Raw genomic sequence first — 22,013 nt, forward strand, 5'->3', positions numbered from 1 at the left:
TTTTTTTTGATTAATTTCAGAAATCTTCTAGAAAATTCTTGGAAATTTCTGAGTTTCAAAAGTTGAAAATTTGACAGAAAAAACTGAAATTTTAAGATTTAACCGGATAAACAATTTAGGAAAAACTAGGAAATTTCTGAGTTTCAGAAGTTGAACATTTTTTACTTTTAATGTTTTTTAAATCATTTTATTTACTTTCTTTTTTTCTCAACTTTTTTCCCCATAATTTTGCCGTTTCTAATTATTTAGATTTTGTCTTATGAGTTCAACATTTTCGTCATCATTTGGACTCCAATTTTAAAATAGGTGATCAGCAAAGTAAAAAAAAAAAAAAACATAAATAAAAATATAAAGTTACTCCATATCTTTTTTTCTCTAGGTGGCCCCTATATCCTGTTACAGTTTTTCATACAGATTAGAAGCTAAATAAAATGATTTTTAGTATTTTTTTAATAATAAGTGGTAACAGGCCGCAGAACCCGTCCGGAGTTCTGATCTGACCTGGTTTGTGTCCGGCAGGTAAATCCGGAGACGTCCTGAAGACGGATCACTTCAACATGTACAGCGGCGGTAAGTCGCCATCATGAGACCGGATTCTGTCGGATCCAAACGGATCCTGATGCTGATGTGTGTGTTGCAGAAGTGGAACCACTCATCGAGTTCCTGAAGAACATCGAGATGGGTTCTGTGGTTCTGATGGCCGTCTTCGACGAGGGATCTAAAAAGTCAGTTTTCCTAAAGACGCTTCATATCTACGGAGAAAAGTTTAAATCTACTCTGAGGAAATAAGGAAAAGTTTCTAAAGAGCAAAACTTATTAAAGTCTGAAAAAATGCCAGAAATAATTTGATCCCAGTTTGTTTTATTAGCTTCATTAAAATGAAAGTTTGACATTAATTTTATATAATTTATGATTTGATCACAGAAATACAGTCACGCTGTAATCAGACTTTCTTCATAACTAAAGATTTTTACTGTCAGATTATTTATCAGAAACATAAAGAAATTTGGTTTATTTCAAACACGTGAGAGGATACATTATATTTATAGACAAATAAATGGGTAATAACGTTGAATTAGTTTATTTACTTATAGTTCCTAATATCTATTGTTAATTTATTAATTTTTATTTATTTGTTCACTTCTACTTATTTATTAATTGCTTTATCCATTTATTTTAATCATTTTATTTACCTGCAAATATTTTGCTATTTATTATTTTTTTACTTATTGATTTAGTTTTTGTTTGTATTTACTATATAATTATTTGTATTCAGTCAATATTTTTTTCATAATATTTTTCTGTATTGTTTCACTAATACTTATTTATTAATTGCCGCTCGTTCATTTTAATTTATTTACTTGTTGATACTAATTAATTATTAACTAAATAATCAATTAATTTACTTACTGATATTAATTAATTAATTAATTATATAAATTACTTATTTATATAATAAACAATTATATATACAGTTTCATATATTATATAAATATAATTTATATACATTTTTACATAGAATTTTTTTCTAAATTAATATATATATATATATTTTTATAAATAAATATTTATTTACTTACTAATATTTATGTATCAGGCCCAACATCCAGTGTTTTGTCCCATCAGGTTAAATGAGGAGGCCCGGACTCTGATCTCGGACCTGGGCAGCTCCGTCATCCATTCCCTGGGATATCGGGATAACTGGGTGTTTGTTGGTGGGAAAGGGACGACGGGGAAAAGCAACTTCGAGAAGGTAAAGTCATCAAATGAAATTAATTTAAACCTGGTTTGCTGACTCCTCTGTCTGCTGTGAAACTGAAATCTGATCCATTCGTGTGTTTCAGCACATGAAGAGCGACGATTCCAAAAACAAGTACGAGAACTGGCCTGAGATGGTGGAGATGGAGGGCTGCATTCCCAAATACGTGTAATAATCCTGGAAAAATCAGCAAGAAGCTGCAGGACGGGATCTTTAGGACTTATTAAACTGATCTGTATAAATCCATGAGATCCTCCACATCCTGCAGAAAGCTGGGCCTGATGCTGTGACTCAGAGTCCAGGTTAAATTAAAATAATCCGGTCAGCTTTGGATGGAATAATTAATCTGTATTCAAAGGAAAACAGGAAACATCTAAACATCTCCACTGATCCAGGATCCTAATCCATCTGGAATAATCCTGCTGCTGCTGACATTTAACTTTCCTCAAAGTCCAGCTTCACCTGCAGGAGCTTCTGGAGACAATTTCCAGACTTCAGCAGATTAAAAGCAAATTAACAGATTATTAGGGGATCATGAGGAGGCACGGTGTTTTTACAGGAAGGGGATTTGATGAATTTTCGTTGTCAGATAGAAAAAGTGGGAAAAGGTAAAAAAAATAAATATTTCTATTAGAATGAAACATTTATATTCTGGTTTTTAACTTATTTTTCTGTTTTTTATTAAATAAATCATGTTTTTACTTTATGATCTTTGTTTTAAACTTTCATTTTAATCGTAAAGAAACCATTAATCAACTGAAATAAACAGAAAAAGCAGACTAGTTAGTTAGTTAGTTAGTTAGTTAGTGACAGATACAAAATAACAGGGACAAATTCCAGAATTTTGATTAAAGTCAGAATTTTTTAATTAAAGTCAGAATTCTGAATTTAAAATCAGAATTATGTATTTAAAGTCAGAATTCTAAGATTAATGTCGGGTTTCTTCTTTTTTCCAGTGACCCTAATTTTCTTCCGAATGTTTTTGACTCAGCCGGAGTTCGGTTTGTTTGTTGTTTTTTTTAACATATTGAATCTGGTCTTAAACTTTAAATTGATAGCGAGTGAATGCCAAATTAAGAGAGCGGTTTGAAATAAAAGTGTTTTTATAATAAGCAACCTTACATTCCAGCTACTAAAAGCTGCTCTGGTAGATCTGCTGTCGCCCTGCAGTTACTAAAATAACCACAGACAAGACTGGAATAAATTCTTCCTGGAAGTAAAACAAGAAGGACCGGAGGAACAAAGTCAACTCTAAAACATTCCAACCCAATTAAGGAACAAACACAACGGTTGTTTTGCTGAGGAAGAAGGTGAAAAGTCATCAGTTCTGAACAGATTGACCCCTCTGACCCCAAACGGATCCAGAACTTTCAGGAGGAACTGAATAGTTAATATAGAGAAGAACTGTTTCTGTTCTGGTCCGAACTGTGAGCCCTTTTTTCTCATCACAACGTTCCCCAATCTATCTAGAATATGTAGAGGAGAAAGATTCATTTGTGTGGATTATTAGATTATTTTGTGTTGTGAAATGTAATTTCTAAGCAATAGAACAATAAAAATGCAGCAAAGCGGCTCAATTTACAGCTCTACATGAACTCTGCTGCCAACTAGTGGTTAAATGTAAAATAACAACAACAAAAATAACTAACTGCAAAAGCGCAAAATCTTACCACGTATTTTTGGTCTAGTTTCTTTTGCAAATATCTCAACACACTTGAAATAAGACAATGTATTCTTGTGAAATAATATAATAGTTCAACCAGTAGTGTTTTGTCAATACTAAGCAATTATTGACTTAAAACAAGTTCCTATATCTTGCTGAAGTTATTTGTGACTTTGTTTTGTCTTATTTCAAGTGTATTAAGAGTTTTGCACTTTAAGATTTTGTGTTTTTGCAGTGAAGTTATAGCTTATAAACTCTGAGTATTAAAAAGTATCCACATATAAACGTTTTGAGATGGATTAATTTAAATATGTCAATAAATGTTGCATTAATTGTTGTAAATCGAGTCTAACACAGTGCATGTGTGACTTTTAAAAACTGAGGCGATCCAAACCAATAACATGTGGATAACTGAGGTTAAAAAAGTGTTAAGTCTAGGGTTCTGTCCGTTATCCTGCAATAGCTAGCCCCGCCCACTTCATCACAACCCTCCGGGGCTGACTACTGACCAGTTCTCTGTCTAACAGGTCCGGAAAATCTCTAAGACCTGGGTATTACCCTAAAAGAGATCTATAAGAGATAATCTATTTAAACTGGTGACGAAAGCGATTCGTCTAGCTCTAACTACCTCCAATCCAGAAGTTACGACCCTTTTCAGTTAAGAAACAATCAGCTGAGTAGCCCTCACAGCTGCATAATTCCAATAACCACTTCTGTTAACGGTAGCTCGCTTTCTAAAATATAACTAGCTCTTGGAACCGACTAGACTAGATTTAGTGACTTGGATGTAAGTCCCTGGGTCATTATTTTACTCTCGCCAAAGGAAATTATGAAGCCTCCTCTTTACTAGAACCATGTACATTAGTTTTACCCTTATTAAAAGAACTGAAAAATGAATAAATGACTCAATTAATTCCAATGTCCACCAACCTCATTAGAATTTTAGAGTAAGAATTTATTAAGCAAGCTTAAGCAGGGATATGTGACATACAAATCAATAATCAATTGTATACAAGTCAAGAGCAGTGTAATAAGATCAACATGTATAATCATACCTTCCTGTCTCTTTCCCTAACCTATGTCGCAGATTCTGAGATAGCTTTTTAGGAAGCGAGTTCAACTCATACCCAGTTGGTGGTGGATCTTTGGCAACAGGATCGTCCGAAAACCTTGGTCTGAATCTTTATCCTTTGTGTGAAAAAATCCTCTTTAGAATGGAAGCAAAGTAGAGAGGGTTCAATTGCTTTTGAAAACCCAACTCTTTTATCCCTCCGGGATCTTTGTCCTTTCTCCAAGTCTGTTGCAATGTTTGGGTTGAGGTAAGACCGACGATCGAATCAGGAACCCGGGTTGGACGATTGGAACTTGTCTCCCTTTGGTGGCACGAAGTTTCAGCTTTTCCCGTGGCTCCAGGGTGTGGTCTGCTGTTGTTTCCTCGATCTGCTTCTTCTGTTAGCTCTACTTCGGTGCCGCAGACAAAGAACAAGAACTTCTCCTTTTCCGTCTGCTTATATACAGTTCTCTGCCATATATGTGTATGGGGAGTGTTAGTTTACGTGGTTTCGGCCCCTCCTGTCTGCTGGCTGGGATGGAAAGTACCGTCCTTTCCTCAGCGTTGTTCTTAGCCAACCATACCGCCCCACCCATCCTGTGCATCTGGCCATCTGTTCAGAACTGCTTGCGACAGCAGGAACTCACAAGTTCCCCTTCTGCTTTTTCCCTTTTTCTTTTTAACATTAAAACCTATGTGCTTTTCTCTGATTAACTTTTAAACACAGTCAAATATTAAAAACTATGTGCTGATTTCCATTAAGCATTAATCATAAGCATTAATCACCTCTTTTACTTATTATAAATCATCAAAGCTTAATCATTTCATTGTTGTCATGTTATGACAGATCATGATTCGTACACTTCAAAATCATTCAGTGAACCATTCAGTGATTCCTTACATACAGTCATTTTACCTATTGTATTCATCCATGTTCAACTTAATCATTATCAAAACACTCAATCATTATAAATCAAAACACAAGATTGCTTTATTTCCTTCAGGCTTTCATGCACCTGTTTCTGCGTGTACCTGGATAGATCTCAAACCCCCTACCAGTTTTCTTGACACCCCCTCCTTGAGATCGGACGGTGCATCGCAGAAAACACAAAGTCCGAAGTCAAAAGAGGTCAAGTCCATCACCGCAATCCGCAGTCAAGATGTCCTGTTCGTAGCAGGCAAGCGGAGATGATGATGGTGTCCAGGTATCCACAACCTCATACTCCGTCAGATTGGACGGCGGAGAAATCCAGCATTCGGCGTCCAACTGTGGAGGAAGTGGAGATCCTGCTGATCCGGGAGGGCTAATGTCCTCCAGGGAAGACTGCAGAAGCGAAGACAGATCCAACTCAGAGTCTGGCAGTGTCGGTGGGTTGTTACAGTATCCCTCCAACTCAGTCAGTAGATCCTGAAAATCCATATCGGTTGAAGGTGGATCTGGTGAAGGAGATGACACGAAGAGGGTGTCTTCTGTCTGGCACGCTTGGTGAGATGAACTGAGAATCTCAGTTTGGGTACCTTTTCTGTTAGTCGCACTGCTGGTTTGGCATCCGACATCGATAAACATATCCGGCGACACGGGACACGCTGGTGGAAGGTACTCGCCTACTGCCACAACTCGTCCATCGAGAAGGTGTAGAGTTGGCAGGCATTGTCGAGTAAGCTGGTGTTCCCATAACTTCTGAATCACGGGCAGCAGGAGTCCCGTGCGTATTGGAGATGTTGTAAGGGCGTCGTCTTCTTGGCCAAAGGCAGAGGTCCACACTATTTTGTGCACCCGTTCCAGGGATCGAGATGTGGAGGCCGCTATGTAAGGCAAATCTCCTTGCCCTGTGGCGCAGAGAATTGCCGTTACATCGGTGATACGGCTGCTCACGCAACGGTGACACCAGCGGGAGGACGATGCAACCCATATGAATCCATAGGACTCTGCGGCGATCCCACATCCCACACAGCAGGTTGGTGCCTGAGAAGAAACAGCAACCTAGGTAACTTCACGATTAGGGGTTTCGGATTAACAATGACACAACGAATATGCAAAAGCGAAAGCAGAGAGTGTAGCTGGTTTAAGCTCGTGTGCCTGCTTGGGCTGCCAGCCAGGGAGAATTAATCACAGGAACCGGAATGTCGTGATCTGGAGCCGGTTCGCCCCAGTCATAGACATGAGCGGAATCATGGAATATTGCAGCATAAGTCATCATCCACACAACGATGGCTAGGTCTGAGGTTTCCTGAAGCCAGTAGAGGACCACCAAGATCCCCCAAACCGTTGCCCAAAGAGCCAGAACTATCCACTTTTGTAGCCATATGCGCCTGCTCCGACCTTTGATGGACAAGGCTTGGCGCGCTAAGTAGACGAGGATAGATACTGCGAAGAGCCCTTCTAGAATAGCCGTGAGGATCTTAAGTGGGGCAGTTCGAGTGGCCTGACGACCCCCAAGGACCAACTCCAGTATGAGTGCTGTGGTATCGGTGACGAGCCATAGGCAGACCACAACGCCCCTGCGCCAGTTGATGCGGGTACGGCCCATCAGGTAACAAGCGAAGAGGGATGAAGCTAACCCCCATTTCTGGAGGATGATGGGTCGTAGGGTAAGCTTGACATATCCTTGTAGCGCAACGAAGATCCTCATAGGATGTCCCCTGGGCCAGGAACCAGTGTGGCAGTAGAGTACCCAGGCCAGGGTAACCCCTAAGTGCTCAAGGGTACTCACTTGAATTGGAGCAAAAAGTGAGTTGGGGTTCGATGTGTTGGTCGAAGAGTTAGATTCCATGATGTCCGATGGTGGTTCTTTTGGTTCCGGTGCTATCGGCAGCTGCAGCGAGGATTGAATGGCTCGCAGGCACACGGCAGCTCTCTTTCATGCAGAAGCAGGCTCCTCCTTCGGGGGGAGGGGCTGGTACTCCCTCTTTTTGCAACGACAAAGTGCTTTCAGCCACACCTCCAGGACGACTTTGCCGACGATTAAAGCCACGGCCACTCCCAGTAGGCCCAGGATGTATGGCCACAGCATACTCAGCGCACTCAGCAGCCATTGCTCAACAATGTGGAGGCCCCCTTCCACAACACTAGCAGCCTCTTCGACAACCTCGGTGATTGCGGTCACGATGGTTGCTCCCATAGTTTCATACCAGAAACAGTCGTGTTGGTCCGCTCCTTCGCCACATTTCTGCCAAATCTCCTTAGAGATTGTGCAGGTGAGGTTGGAATACAAAAGATTAGGTCCAATCCAGTCAAACCCGGGGTCTACTTTCCCATCACATATACTCTTTCGGAAAGCATGTCCTTCGGCGATGGCTATGAGGGGGTTTGGGGTGAAGGGAACTGGCAGACCCAGAATACTCTTGCGCTTCTGGAGGTGGTAACCTAGGATTGCGTCGGTACAGGTCTTTCCGCTCACAATAGCCCTCCGCCATGTACCATTGATTTTGCGCCAAGTAACTTCTGAAGAGTGAGTGTCATACTCATCGGCATAATGTTGTTTGCAGTAGCTCTCCCAACCTCGAACCTCGTGGCAGGGTCTTCTGGCTAAACTTATGACACACTCAAGGACTTGTCGCGTGTTATTTTTACAAGTCATGCGCCAGGGTCTGGGGTTGACGTAGTTTTCAGGTCTCCAAAAAACCCCAGGCCAAATCATGCGGTCCTTAGAATAAACTGTGGCGAGGTACTGGTACTTGATCCAATAATTGGTAGACTCACGGAGACAGGGTATAACCCAGGCTTGAAGTTCTTTTTGCTGAAGTCCCCACCATTCCCAGTCCCAATTCCGAGAATAATCCTCATACCAGGCCCGTAAAGCCCATTTAGCGGTCGGAAGGACGTCAGGATCAGGGCAGTGATACCTCCAGGTGGAATAGAAGGTCTTGCTGGTTTGTACGAGGTCACATCGTGGTGACGAGTGGGTTTTCACCCAGCAAGTGTTATTAAGGCTGTCAAAGATACTGCGCGCAACACATTTGTCAATCTTTGCAAATTCGCCTTTAGGAGCGCTCAGAAGGTCATCAGGAGTTGGAAGGAGTTGTGTACGTAAATTGGCAATGTGAAAGTCCTCTAACCCAGCAGGAGAGCGAACCGCTCCTTCGGGGAAGTCTCCCTCGAAGAACGTTTGGTCTTTGGCTATGTACGTCCATGGGAATGTGTTATTTAGCCAGGTTTCAATTTCTGTCCGTATTGATCGTACAGAGTGCCAGAAATCCGACCGGTATTCTTCTACAGCTGTAACAATGTAGTTTTGGCCCTTGCATTTGACGAACTTGTTCCAGAGGCAGGCACTTAACCACCTAAAGTGGTTCCTATAACAATATTGCTGGTCAGATTGGTACATAAACCGTGTTGGACCTTGTCGAATCAGGAAGGCCGTGATGTTAGTCAAACTGTCGTTGGGGGGCGGCCTCGTTGCCCAATCGAGAAAGTCGTTTCGGGAGGTGCTGTTAACCTGCGGTCGTTCTGTAATGTTGGCATCCTCTCTGCAATTTAGGTGATAGTCACCCCAAAACTCCCCTCGTGGGAGCCAGGTTTGACAGCCTGAGGACCTGTGCGGGGCCGGGTATACTACTTCGGTATCCCAGTACCCCTGGTTCGGCAACATTAGTAGTGATCGACAAGCCATGTTGCAATGCCATTCTGGAAATCCTCGATCCGGATGGATCCAGTTACACCTGACGGTCCGTCGTTCCTTGCGTTGCAGAACCCGTATCCAGCAGAGTGCTCCTGTGTCGAGGAAGTCATAGGCGTAGATCTCCCAGGTCCGATTCAAGAGGTCGTCTAGGGAGGAGTCGTTCAATTTGTAGGCTCGGCGTTCCACATACTTTTTGCCGTTGTCTTTGGCGAATAATCCGGTTCGATTCTGGGCAGAAGTTTCGTTGTCCCATGGCATAAAAATAGCCGTGGTGCTTGTATTCCAGCAGTTGAAGGTGGCATACTTGGAATGTCCATAAGTGACCTTTGTATGCGTAAGGTACCACGGTCCAACTCCGATGAAGTAGAAGGTCGTAGCGAGAACAGCAGCAGCAAATAGCAAAGCAAGAAGCGTCAGCAGCCCTTTCAGGCAAAGGGATTTTCCTGTTATCGTAGTCGTTTTCCGTAGCAAAGGTTCGTTAGAGGTGTCCGAGTCGTCGTCAGTGTCAGTAGAGCTGTCCGAATCTGATGTTGAGTCCAGCCAACCCTGGTCTGTAGGCTTGCGCCTCATGCCGATGGCATCCATCCTGGCCAGATTAGTGATTCTCTGGGATCCGGTGCATCAGGCGTTGTACAAATTTTTCTTAAAGCCTTGATACAGCCTTGGTGAGCAGGGTTCTTCGCAACCCGTCTGGTGGCTCTTCTCTGTTGCAAGGCTGTAAATATAGGAGAGGGGTAGGGTAAGTCGGGCTCCAACCCCCTCCACACCCACTTCCAGTGGAACACCCTCCAATAGTCCGGCCGAGGAAACGGGCCTTGGGCGGTGCCGTTTTTCAGCGCTTGGTCATACCAAGATTCATGATGGTACCCTATTGGGGCGGGAACGGAGATGTAGGTGTACAAAGGTTGCCCATGCAAAGTTAGTCTGGTGCGATACCCCCAGGTTGACGGGGTAAAAATCCTCTGGTGTGGTGGATTAGGGTAGACCCTATCTATTTCCAATTTCAATGGGAGCCTGGTGTTATTAAATATATAACATTCTGGATTCATTTCCCTCTTTACTATGGTTTTTGCCATACTTGGTGATGTGGTCCAAATAATCATGTCATTAAGTGAAATTTCACAATACAGTCCTTGCAGTGGTTCAAGGTAATGGGGACCCCACCTTATCCGTAGTTCGATCCCCTGCACCCTGTGATACACTGTATTAAAAGTCCACGGCAGAGATCTTGGGCACATAGGTGAAATTGATGCATAATGGACCGTGTTATTGGACCCTCGTCCTTGCCAAGCAGGCGGTGCGGTGGGGATGAATAAATGTGGCTTCGTTGGAGGGGGTGACGTGTACTCTTCACTTTCCCCCACCTGTTTTGTGTTCTGAAAATCAGTGGGTCGAAGATATATGAGGTACTTGAGAAAATATGCTTCGGTGAGCGGATTGGAAGGAGTGAAATCTTCTCTTGGCATATCCAGGAGAATAGAGGTAGTAGGGAGTCTCAGGAACGGACCTTTATCTGATAGTCCCGACGAAACTCCAACTCCTACTTTGAACATTTTAGTTACAAAAACCTTTGTACCTTTCCGTCTTGTGGGTTTTGACTGACGTTGGGACTTGACGACTCGTTTTCCCCCTTCCGGTTTATCCGTTAGTCTTGGTTCTTCTTCCTCCATGGAAATGCTGAAGCGAGCTTCTGCCAGGCGTGGGTCTTGGGTTTCTTCTTAGGAGGCTCCGGTTCGGTGTAGGACACGGTGGCGTAATTCTGCTCGTCTGGCACCACTTTGATGGCTGCTCCGACGGAGTAGATTCCTTTAAAGGGGACGGTGATCATGCGCACTGACAGCTGAATCTGGCAGGAGGTGCTAGGATCGGAGGGCGTACCCGCTCTGTGGGCCACGCCTCCCGGGTGTTGCAATACCCCATCCCGAAACTGGGACTCCGCTGTTATCCAGTACAGGCAAGACTTTTCTTTAGGTCTTACCGCATTGCTGCCCCACCCGTCCACCTCAGTGGTGTAGTAATACATATCTGAGCAGCGTACCCCATCTTCCCTTGGCACGTCCGGTAAATCCACCACAGGAATTGTGCAGTCATTGATGACCTCCAAAATCAGATGTGCCCATGTGGTCAGCTCCCAGGGGCCTGTCCAACCCCCATTAACGGCTTGGTCTCTGGTGTCATCTGGGAGTGCACTTAGCCCCTCAGCTGATGGTTGGTACGCGTGAGGCCGATGGACTCGGAAGATCACAGGGGAGTGGCTGGTGTTCAATGGTGGAAATGACAGGGATGTTCCGGCAGCTTCATACGGCCAGGCAGCATGAACAGAATCCCACAGGACATCATGGGGCCCTTCTTCCCTCCTCCACACCCATGGATCCGCTTCTTCTGGGGTGTTTGGGGGAGCTGAAGGTCCCGGTAATATTATCGGTATGGGGCTCCCGTGATTCGGTTGTACTTGTCCATATGTTCTGTAATATCGCAGTGAGCTGTAAAACCTCGTCACCTGCCATCCCTCAGCCTGACCTGTCAAAGTCAGTTCTCCTCTCCCCAGCTGGTCTTCGCAAGTAGAACAGTGATGGAGATCGTCCCCATCCCAGACGCAATAACAGCTTTTTGGTTCTTCATTCTGCCAGCTCCATTGGGTCTCCAACTGAAGTCAGGGCAGGTAACCTACCCGGCAGTTCCCACAGATGGTGTTGTTCAAAACCGTAACCGGAGAGACGCGAAGATGTTGTAGTATCTCTGCGGTGGCTCCTGGTTGCCTGGGTTTCTCACGGCCCGGTCCCTCCCAGGTGATGGGGAGTGGGTTGTTTACTAAACAAACCGGACAGCGACTTTTAGCTCTTGCCCATATCAGCATCTCTCGTTCCTCTGACAGGACTCCCTTTTTAGCCCAATCCAATTTCTTCAGGGCTCGTCCTGCCCAAATCCCTGAAGGTGTTCTTCTAATTATAACCACCCCTTTCACGGTGGCCAGTCCGATATAGGGTGGAATGGTACATGATTCACTGGCCATTTCACCGGCTTCTGTTTCACTTTAGTCAGGAACTGGCTTGAGCTGCTCAACTCCTTGAATCCCTTTTCTTTTCAGCAATACTGTGTTCCTATCCAGTACTTGCTTGACGATGTCAGTGGTCTCAAACTTGGGTTTTACTGCTGCATTTACAGGTTGCTCCCTTGCTTTGACCCACACGCGCTGTCCCTCTCGGAATGGCACTCTGGGCGTCAGCTTCTCCTTTTTGTCGCTGGAGCTCCGCCCCACTTCCTTCGTGGTGAACGGCCGTTGGTTGAGCTCCATTGCAGGGGCGGGCCTCTCGGCTCTGCTTCTGTCGTTCAGGGCCTGCCCTATTTCCACCGCCTGTGTGCTCCAACTGTTGGTGTTAGCATTTTTAGCTATCCAGCTTTTCACTAACCCTATGGCTCGTTCCACCACTCCGTTAGCTTGTGGGGTATAGGGTGGAGAGTAAACTCGCATTACTCCAAACTTCTGGCACCATTGGTCAACCTGTGAATTACGGAAATGAGTCCCATTATCCGTGCGCAGCTCTTTCGGGATTCCCAGGGCACTGCATACTTGTTCCAGCATGCCGACAACACTATTGCCGTTTGCTTTCCTGGCTGCTTTAGTAGTTACAAACCCCGACATAGAATCCACCAGCACTAAGAGGTACTTCTCACCTCTTCTTCCTGTTATCCCCATGGGGCCTGCAACATCCATGCAGACTGAACCCCAGGGGACCGTGCTTTTGATGGATAACCCCTCCATCCGCTGCCCTCGGCGACCTGCGTTGTATTGTCCACATACTTCACAGTCCCTTAGCACGCGTTGGACTTGTTTCACTGGGATCCAAAGATCCTGCTCCTCCAGCTCCTTACGGGTAGGTCGTACGCCTGCATGTCCAAGGGCCTCATGCACGCTCCGCACGACCTCGACCACGTACTCTTCTGGGACCTCCCGTCCTCTGGGAGTACTGTCCCACTTCTCGGTACCGACAAAGACGATCTTTCTTTGCTGGACATAACAGTCTACTTCATCATTCCCACGCCAATGAGCTCCCTCATGCGTGTGTGCTTTTTGATGCTCAACATCTATTTCCAATTGTAGTTTTAGCTCAGCAATCTTTTTCCACAAGTCTCTGTGTGCCACTGGCTTGCCCTTCGCTGTCTCGAAACCATTTTCTTCCCAAATGGCCAAGTCTTCTCTAAGGGCTTGAGCGCAGTAGTAACTGTCGGTTACTAACCTGGCATTCTTGATTTTCCTTTTCACCAGTTCCAGCAATCCTTCCAGTACGGCCGTTACTTCTCCGGCTTGAGCACTACCGGGAGTTTTTCCTTTCTGACGGCATTTTTCTTTGCCGTCTTGCTTCAAAATAAATCCCCAGTATGCCGACTGGTCGGACCCCTTTCTGGATCCATCGGTGTAGATTGTCCATTCCGGTTGTTTTGGCTTCTCAGATGTCTCTGGCGGTTTCTTCTTACTGGTGGGTTGTGCTGGCCCAATCTCAAGCTCCGGGTCCAGCAGGATATCTTCCCATCTTCCCCACCGTGTGTTAGTTGCTTTAGTACTTTCCACGGTACCTTTTCTTAGATACTTATGGACTTGGCTCTGTGTGATGACTTTAACTGGTTGTCCTTGTGCTAGATCCTTCAGCACACCCCAGTAACGAGCTAACACCGCTAGCTCTTTCTCCTCCTGCGGATATTTCCTCTCGACAGAAGTCAGGGTGTAACTCCACAGGGTAACCAAGCCTCCATTTTCATTACTCACTTTGATCATGGCATCGTCATTCTCACAGCTGATTTCTGCCACCAGTCTTTCCGACAAACTTCTTGGCTCCAGTCTCACAGCTGCTTGAATGGCTTTTCTCAATTCTTCTAGGTTCTGTTGATTCGCTGCTGTCCAAACCCAGGGTCTTTTTCCGTCCTTTTCGTCCTCCTCACTCTTTCTCAGGCATTTGTACAAAGGCTTGGCATACTTCTGATAGTTGGGTACGTGGTCCCGGACGTAGTTGCATAGTCCTAATATTTTCTGTAAGTCATTCTCTGACTGAGGTGGTTGAATGTTCATCAGCTTTTCTCTGTACCCATCTGAGAGTCCCAAGTCCGACGTGACTTGGAAACCCAGATAATTCACTTGGAACTGTCCAAATTGACATTTCTTGAGGTTTAGCTTCAAGCCTGCCTTGGTGAGGTTTTCTACCACTTTTTGTAGTCTTTGTAGGTGTTCTTCTTCTGTGTCATCAGCAATAAAGACATCATCAATGTACACAGTTGCACCTACGTCCCCCAGTACTTCCATCACTGCTGACTGGAACACGTTTGGGGAGTTCTTGTATCCCTGGGGTAACCTTTGCCACACATAGCTCTTGCCTTTATGGGTGAATGCAGTTTTACCTTGCGATTGTCTGGCGAGGCGTAGAGAGAAAAATCCATTGGCTAGGTCGATGCATGACTTGAACTTCTTGACTCGAAGAGTTTTCAGCGCTCCTTGGGGATTGATTAGACTGGCTCGGTTTGCTATTGTTCTCCGATTCAGGGCCTTGAAGTTGATAACTGGTCTCCAACCCCCTCCAGCCGATTCAGGTTTCTTCACCGCCTGGATGGGGCTGTTGGTGATCGGGTTGAGCTCCTCTCTGATGATTTCCAGGGCGCTCAGCTCCTTCACTATCTTGTCCATCTCCTCGACTGCTCCCGGATTCAGCGGGTACTGCCGAACAGGTGGATGAACCCCACCTTCGATGTGATGAACAAACTTTGGACCCAAATCCCCACAATCGTTCTTGAACCGTGCCACTTGCGCTGTAACGATGATCTCTCGCAGCTTCTCTTTCCCAGCCGGGGAGAAGTCACTCTCTGCGATCTTCTGTTCTGTCACCGTCGGTATGTCAATCGGTTTGTACCAGTCCTGCTGCCCGGATCCGGTTTGGGTCGGGCCGACTTTCACCAACCTTGCTTTCAAGCTCGTCAGCCTTCGCTCTAGTCGGCGATGTGTGCCTTTCTTTTTACTGAGTTCATCTAAGTCTTTTACTGTGAGTAGATTGTAAGGACCTTTCACCCACACTACTCCTTTCCATGTCCCGTACGGCATTTCTTCTATTTTTCCATTAGCAAACTGAACCTTCAGGTGTCCTGCTGTTTCTAGGTCTTTGCGGGTCATAGACACCTCCGCTCCGGTGTCCACCAGGTAGGGTACTCCCTCCACTTTGGCGTAGATTTCGTCCCCTTCCCAGTAGGCATTTTCTAAAATGACCCGCGACCTGGACGCCATTACTTTGGTGACCCTCCGGCCCCGGCTTTACGGGACTCACGGAGGGCCGTCCTTTGTCCTGGGCTCAATTTCCTATATTCCTCATCCGTCAGGAACTGACCTTTCCCTGGCTGATTTTGTGAAGCCGGCGGGTTGGTCGGTCTTCCTTTTGGTCCTGGTGGTTTCTGCTGGAACGGTCGGTTTTGGAAGTTGGATGGTGGTGCTCCCTGTTGAAACGGCCGGCCCTGGAAGTTGGGTGGCTGTGTGCCCTGCGGGAACGGCCTGTTCTGGAAGTTGGATGGCTGTCTGATGTTGACCCTTCCAGGTGGCTTGGCTGGTTGGCTAGCCTCCTTCTTCCTTTTGTCCTCGTAGTACTGCTGCTCCAGGTCGAATCCCTGCACTGCCACATCCATCTGGGCCACGGTTGTGCTTCTCACTGGTAGTTTCACAAACACAATCTCTCCTCTTCGTCCCTTTGTCACCTCACGCAGTACCTTCACATACCTCGCGGGAGAGACGGTTTGCTTTAGTGTGTGCCAAAGCGGTTCCAACCGGCTTCCTTTGTCCAGCCGTCCTCTAGCCCTCTTCACCTGGGACTCTTCGTCGTCCATGTCCTCCAACACCAATCTCTCATAGTTGCTCTGTGCTGACTCTGTTCCAACCATCGGGTCCGCAGTCACGCTGGTCAGCCACAACTTTTTGGCCCCTTCGTGGTTAGTGGTAGATAGCACAGTTGGCCAGACATCTTTCAAATACTCCTCATTATTTTCGTCTGCGTTTTTACTCCGAATCACCAGCCTTAGATTCTTTAGTTCTGCGTATGCATCTTGTCCGGTAGTAGTGGCCGGTGGCTGGGCTGACACTCCTTGTGGTCCCCGCGGGATCTGTGGTCCTGGCTCTGAAGACGTCGCCTGCGGCTCCTCTTCATCAGCCGACACCTCGTCTAGCTTCTGTCGAGTCTCCCTGGAGTACTTGTAGGCCGCTTTCTTCAGTCGTCGCAGCATCACATCATACATAATTCCCATGTATGCGTTCCTGAAGTTGGTGGTCAGGGAATAGTGTGCTGTCAAGGTAGAGCAGGATGGTGTCATCAGGATGTTAGCCCACTCCCCGACTGTCGCTTCTACCTCGAGCAGCACCTTGTCTCCCAGCCTGCTGGCCCATCCTGCTGGAATCTGGTACTCTGTCTGACCGACCTCTGGTACATACGTACGCCGTCCGTCTTTAGCCTGTACAGGGCCCCAGGTCACGTCTCTCGCCAGTCTCTCAGAAGAACTCTCGATGTCAAAGGTTTCTATTTCTTTCTTCTTTCCTCGGTGCTGTCCTGTTCGGAGTGTCTTATGCCCTGTCGGTGGTTGCTTTGGGTCGGAGAAGATGCTGCCGTGATCAATCTCTTCTTCTTCTTCTTCAGAATGTTCGATCTCCTGTTGCTCTTCTCCTTCTTCCGAGTCGCTGATGTCCTCATACTGTTGTTGTCGAAGAGGTTCCCTCCTGGGGGAGTTCAGCGGTTGAATCTTGGCTGGTTTCATCGGTCCTACTTCTTTCTGGACCGTCGGCTGCTCCTTCTTGACTCTGTCCGTGTTGGGTTGCCTCAGTTCACTGCTGCTTCCCTCGAATGAGAATTCTTTGACATATCTTGCGGCCTGGGACTCCGGCCCGACTGGTGCTTCCCTTAACTTTATTCTGAGTGGCTCCATAACCTTGGCCTTGCCGGTCTGGGTGGTGTTTGAAACTCCACTCTGGGGTATTTTTAAGGGATATTTCTTGATCTCCTTTGCTGGGTGGCTGATGCGGCATTGTTCCTCCATCTCGGTTGCCATTCGTACACCTTGCTCCGTACGGAGTCGATGCATACGGGGGTCAACCACCACCACCACTTCTTTGAACACAAAGAAATGACTGTTGGTCTTGGCTATGTTCACCACTCCGTTCTCTGTGACCGCCCTGGCGGTGTCCCCTGGCAAATCTGCCGATCTTAGTCCCTGCACGCTCACCATCACCCTTCTCATGCTTTCATTGCTGGCGGTCACCAGGCCCCTTTCGAGTCCATGCCACATCTTCTTCCGATACTCCTCCAGACTCTCTCCTTTCTTGTAAACATCAATTGGGACCAGGATTACGGCACCATAAGGAAGACTGTAGCCCTTCATCATCACTACGTCTCCCCTAGTTTTTTCACTACAGGAAGCCTCCAACACCTTTGAATCTTTTTGGTAATATTTCCCAGCTTGGTTTTTAAGGCTGCGTCGAAACTTTCGATTGTGGATCTTGTATTTATCATTGGTGAACACAATCAGCCCGTCACCTTCAAGGTCCCATATTCCTCCAATAAACTGGTAAATCATGAGCCCGGATTGCAGCCTTAAGCTGATGGTCTCTGATGGTATTTTGGCCAACTCTCGGGTGCTCCTCCAAACATCCGACTTCTGGGTCTTCTTTTTAGGGCGGCCGGGGTCCCATAGCTCCTCATCCGATTCCTCCCCGTCCTCGTCGGAGCTGCTGCCCGCTGGAGTCTTCGTAGGTGGCAGTAGCTGCCTCCTTTCCGTACTGTGGACTCGGGGATGAAACTCGAACTCCTGACCCCGTCGAGGGGACCAATCCCTGGCCGCTTGCTCCAACTGTTCCTCAGCGAAACCGTCAATGAGCGATCCCTCGTGATTTTCCTCTTCTGACTGCTCAGAGGGGATCTCGTCGTTCCTCGATGCTCCCGGTCGAGCTGGGATATCGTCATCGCCTTCCGTCAGGTCTATCAGGTCCTGCTGATCTTGCTTCGGCTGGTTAGTCGGTGTTGTGGCTCTGCTGGGCAGTCGAGAGGGGGCCTCAGCCACCTCCGATTCCGCTTTGTCTGGGGCCTGCTCTTTTCCTCGGGTCTCTTTGAAGGCCGAAAGTCTCTGCAGAACCTCGGTATATTCTTTGTATTTGCGCACCCCACTGGCGAGAGGGTTCACCAGGATCCCTTCGATGCCCGCTGCCAATGTAGCTGTCTTCACTAGGCTGTCATATTTCTCGGAGGGGCTGTAGACCATCCGCAGCTCACCAATCGTCCATCCTTCAAGGAGTTCAGCGAACCATTCCAGCCATTCTCTGATCTCCGATTTCTTGGTTATCTTTACCGGGCATTTAACGACTCCCAGTCGGTGACCATGTTTAAGCTGTGTGCAAAAGTATATCCGAGTCTGCACCAGGTACTTCATTAAGTTCCGTGCCATGTCCTCTTTGATGGTGTAGTGAGATTCAAAGAAAACCCTCCTAATTACCTCAATCCAGGAATCCAATCCATCACCGAGTAATATCAACGATACAGGCAATTGTGATAATGTGGATTGGGAAAGATGGGATTGATGACTCTCTCCATCCCGGCTGATGTTGCTTGCCTCTTGTCCCTTTGCTGGCTCTTGCAGGGGATCCAGTTCCCCTCTTTCTTCGTCATCCATAGTTGTCTTTGTCTTCGAGTTGCCTATCCCCCAAAGCCTCTCTTTGCGCTCTTGAGTAGGGATGGGTCCAGGCTGTGTTGGCTACTGGCTTCACTGTCTGGATACTATCACTTATCCTCAGTAGAAGCTTTCCCTCACCTGCATGCTATACAGTTACTGCAAGGGTTGTGACTGACGGCCTTATCAGTCACCGTTAACTCTATTTCCTCAGAGTTAACCATCCAAGTGAGCTATTTAGAATCACACTTCTGTTTTTACTGACTTGGTTTATTAGGGCCCGCCTACTTGGCTCCGCCCCACGTTGGGCGCCATGTCCGTTATCCTGCAATAGCTAGCCCCGCCCACTTCATCACAACCCTCCGGGGCTGACTACTGACCAGTTCTCTGTCTAACAGGTCCGGAAAATCTCTAAGACCTGGGTATTACCCTAAAAGAGATCTATAAGAGATAATCTATTTAAACTGGTGACGAAAGCGATTCGTCTAGCTCTAACTACCTCCAATCCAGAAGTTACGACCCTTTTCAGTTAAGAAACAATCAGCTGAGTAGCCCTCACAGCTGCATAATTCCAATAACCACTTCTGTTAACGGTAGCTCGCTTTCTAAAATATAACTAGCTCTTGGAACCGACTAGACTAGATTTAGTGACTTGGATGTAAGTCCCTGGGTCATTATTTTACTCTCGCCAAAGGAAATTATGAAGCCTCCTCTTTACTAGAACCATGTACATTAGTTTTACCCTTATTAAAAGAACTGAAAAATGAATAAATGACTCAATTAATTCCAATGTCCACCAACCTCATTAGAATTTTAGAGTAAGAATTTATTAAGCAAGCTTAAGCAGGGATATGTGACATACAAATCAATAATCAATTGTATACAAGTCAAGAGCAGTGTAATAAGATCAACATGTATAATCATACCTTCCTGTCTCTTTCCCTAACCTATGTCGCAGATTCTGAGATAGCTTTTTAGGAAGCGAGTTCAACTCATACCCAGTTGGTGGTGGATCTTTGGCAACAGGATCGTCCGAAAACCTTGGTCTGAATCTTTATCCTTTGTGTGAAAAAATCCTCTTTAGAATGGAAGCAAAGTAGAGAGGGTTCAATTGCTTTTGAAAACCCAACTCTTTTATCCCTCCGGGATCTTTGTCCTTTCTCCAAGTCTGTTGCAATGTTTGGGTTGAGGTAAGACCGACGATCGAATCAGGAACCCGGGTTGGACGATTGGAACTTGTCTCCCTTTGGTGGCACGAAGTTTCAGCTTTTCCCGTGGCTCCAGGGTGTGGTCTGCTGTTGTTTCCTCGATCTGCTTCTTCTGTTAGCTCTACTTCGGTGCCGCAGACAAAGAACAAGAACTTCTCCTTTTCCGTCTGCTTATATACAGTTCTCTGCCATATATGTGTATGGGGAGTGTTAGTTTACGTGGTTTCGGCCCCTCCTGTCTGCTGGCTGGGATGGAAAGTACCGTCCTTTCCTCAGCGTTGTTCTTAGCCAACCATACCGCCCCACCCATCCTGTGCATCTGGCCATCTGTTCAGAACTGCTTGCGACAGCAGGAACTCACAAGTTCCCCTTCTGCTTTTTCCCTTTTTCTTTTTAACATTAAAACCTATGTGCTTTTCTCTGATTAACTTTTAAACACAGTCAAATATTAAAAACTATGTGCTGATTTCCATTAAGCATTAATCATAAGCATTAATCACCTCTTTTACTTATTATAAATCATCAAAGCTTAATCATTTCATTGTTGTCATGTTATGACAGATCATGATTCGTACACTTCAAAATCATTCAGTGAACCATTCAGTGATTCCTTACATACAGTCATTTTACCTATTGTATTCATCCATGTTCAACTTAATCATTATCAAAACACTCAATCATTATAAATCAAAACACAAGATTGCTTTATTTCCTTCAGGCTTTCATGCACCTGTTTCTGCGTGTACCTGGATAGATCTCAAACCCCCTACCAGTTTTCTTGACAGGTTCCCAACAATAAGTTGAAACTATTTTCTTATGGAATGAAATTTAAACATATTTTAAACTTGTTTTAAGAGCCTATAAGACTGCAGAAAAAGCAGCTGTGTTTATTTAGGGAGGACCTGACTTATTTGTTTTTCTCAAGGAATTTTGCAGGAAGTTCACTGTTTAATTTTGATAACTCAAATAAAACAGAAGAAACTCAGAGATAAGGGGACAAACAGTGACAACTGAAGACAAACAGACAGAGGACTTGTCCTACAGGATTTAAAGTTCCTGTGGATCAGATGAAATCAGATTTCTTGGTTAATTTCTCCTAATTATATTCAGTGTTGTCTGAACAAACACTTTACATCCTGCAGACCTCCTGTTCTGAGAGCTGTTTTAACCCTGAAGCAACAGAAATGACTTTTTAAAGCTAGAAAATTTCACATCTCTTCCTCTTCACTTCCTTTGTTGAAAATCATCCACAATTGCTCAAGTAAAGCTCCAAAAATTTAGAATATTATGAAAAATATCACGAAAAAGAGATTCTTTTTGTTAAGCATTTCAGAAACAGTCCAGTTCTTTACCTCTCAAACATATACCTTCCTCTCAACGTTTTATGAATGTGCTACAGCGTTTTCTGAGACATTAAATTTTGAGTTTTCATCATCTGTAATCGTCGCACTTTCTTTGTTTCTTTTTTCACCCGTGTGATTGAGTACATTTCTGGTGCAATACCAGTTTCTGCCAGAAGATGGCACTAGCGGCAAATACCAGCGAGGCTAACTTCAGGCCTAGAAGAAGCTCAGAGTCACGAAACCATTTTATTTTTTTTTTTTTAAAGAAGCAGGTTTCTGTTTTAACAGGTGGGTAAAGTCTACAATAAATCGATAAGGTACCATTTCAGTAAGTGTTTGAGTGGAGAACAGTATTTTATTGACACAGATTGTATTTTGAGGAATTCCTGTGTGTATTTTATTAGAAGTGACTGTTAACTGCCGCTAGCCTAAATGCTAACTACCATCGGTGAAACTGCCTTTAGAGTGCTTCCGTTACCTTCTTCGAAGAAACGGTTTGGCGGTTTTACGGTTATTTACCCCGTAATTTTTGGTTAGAGGGCAATTACAATGTATCTTTTTGTTGTTTTAAAAGGTTTTGTCAGCTCCAGTGTCCTTTATTTGACAGTTGTCAAGCAGAAAGCGGGTTATGAGAAAGAGAGAAGACATTTGTTCAAAGATCAGTCCACACATTCTAAGAAAATAACAATAAA

The 22,013-nt window shown here is 45.4% G+C and overlaps 1 protein-coding gene across 1 annotated transcript in view; it reads left to right on the forward strand.

Annotated features, from left to right (window-relative positions):
• Positions 1-21,419, forward strand: part of LOC114156222 (protein FAM3C-like) — a 26,894-nt gene extending 5,475 nt beyond the window's left edge. The window contains exons 7-11 of the mRNA XM_028036529.1: positions 520-570; positions 641-725; positions 1,627-1,753; positions 1,845-3,861; positions 20,764-21,419. Of these exons, the coding sequence (XP_027892330.1) occupies positions 520-570; positions 641-725; positions 1,627-1,753; positions 1,845-1,931 (350 nt within the window). The 3' untranslated portion in view covers positions 1,932-3,861; positions 20,764-21,419. The remainder of the gene's footprint in view (positions 1-519; positions 571-640; positions 726-1,626; positions 1,754-1,844; positions 3,862-20,763) is intronic.
• The last annotated feature ends 594 nt before the right edge of the window (positions 21,420-22,013 follow it).

The sequence above is a fragment of the Xiphophorus couchianus genome, chromosome 2 (assembly GCF_001444195.1).
Source record: "Xiphophorus couchianus chromosome 2, X_couchianus-1.0, whole genome shotgun sequence".
NCBI classification, from domain to species: Eukaryota; Metazoa; Chordata; class Actinopteri; order Cyprinodontiformes; family Poeciliidae; genus Xiphophorus; species Xiphophorus couchianus.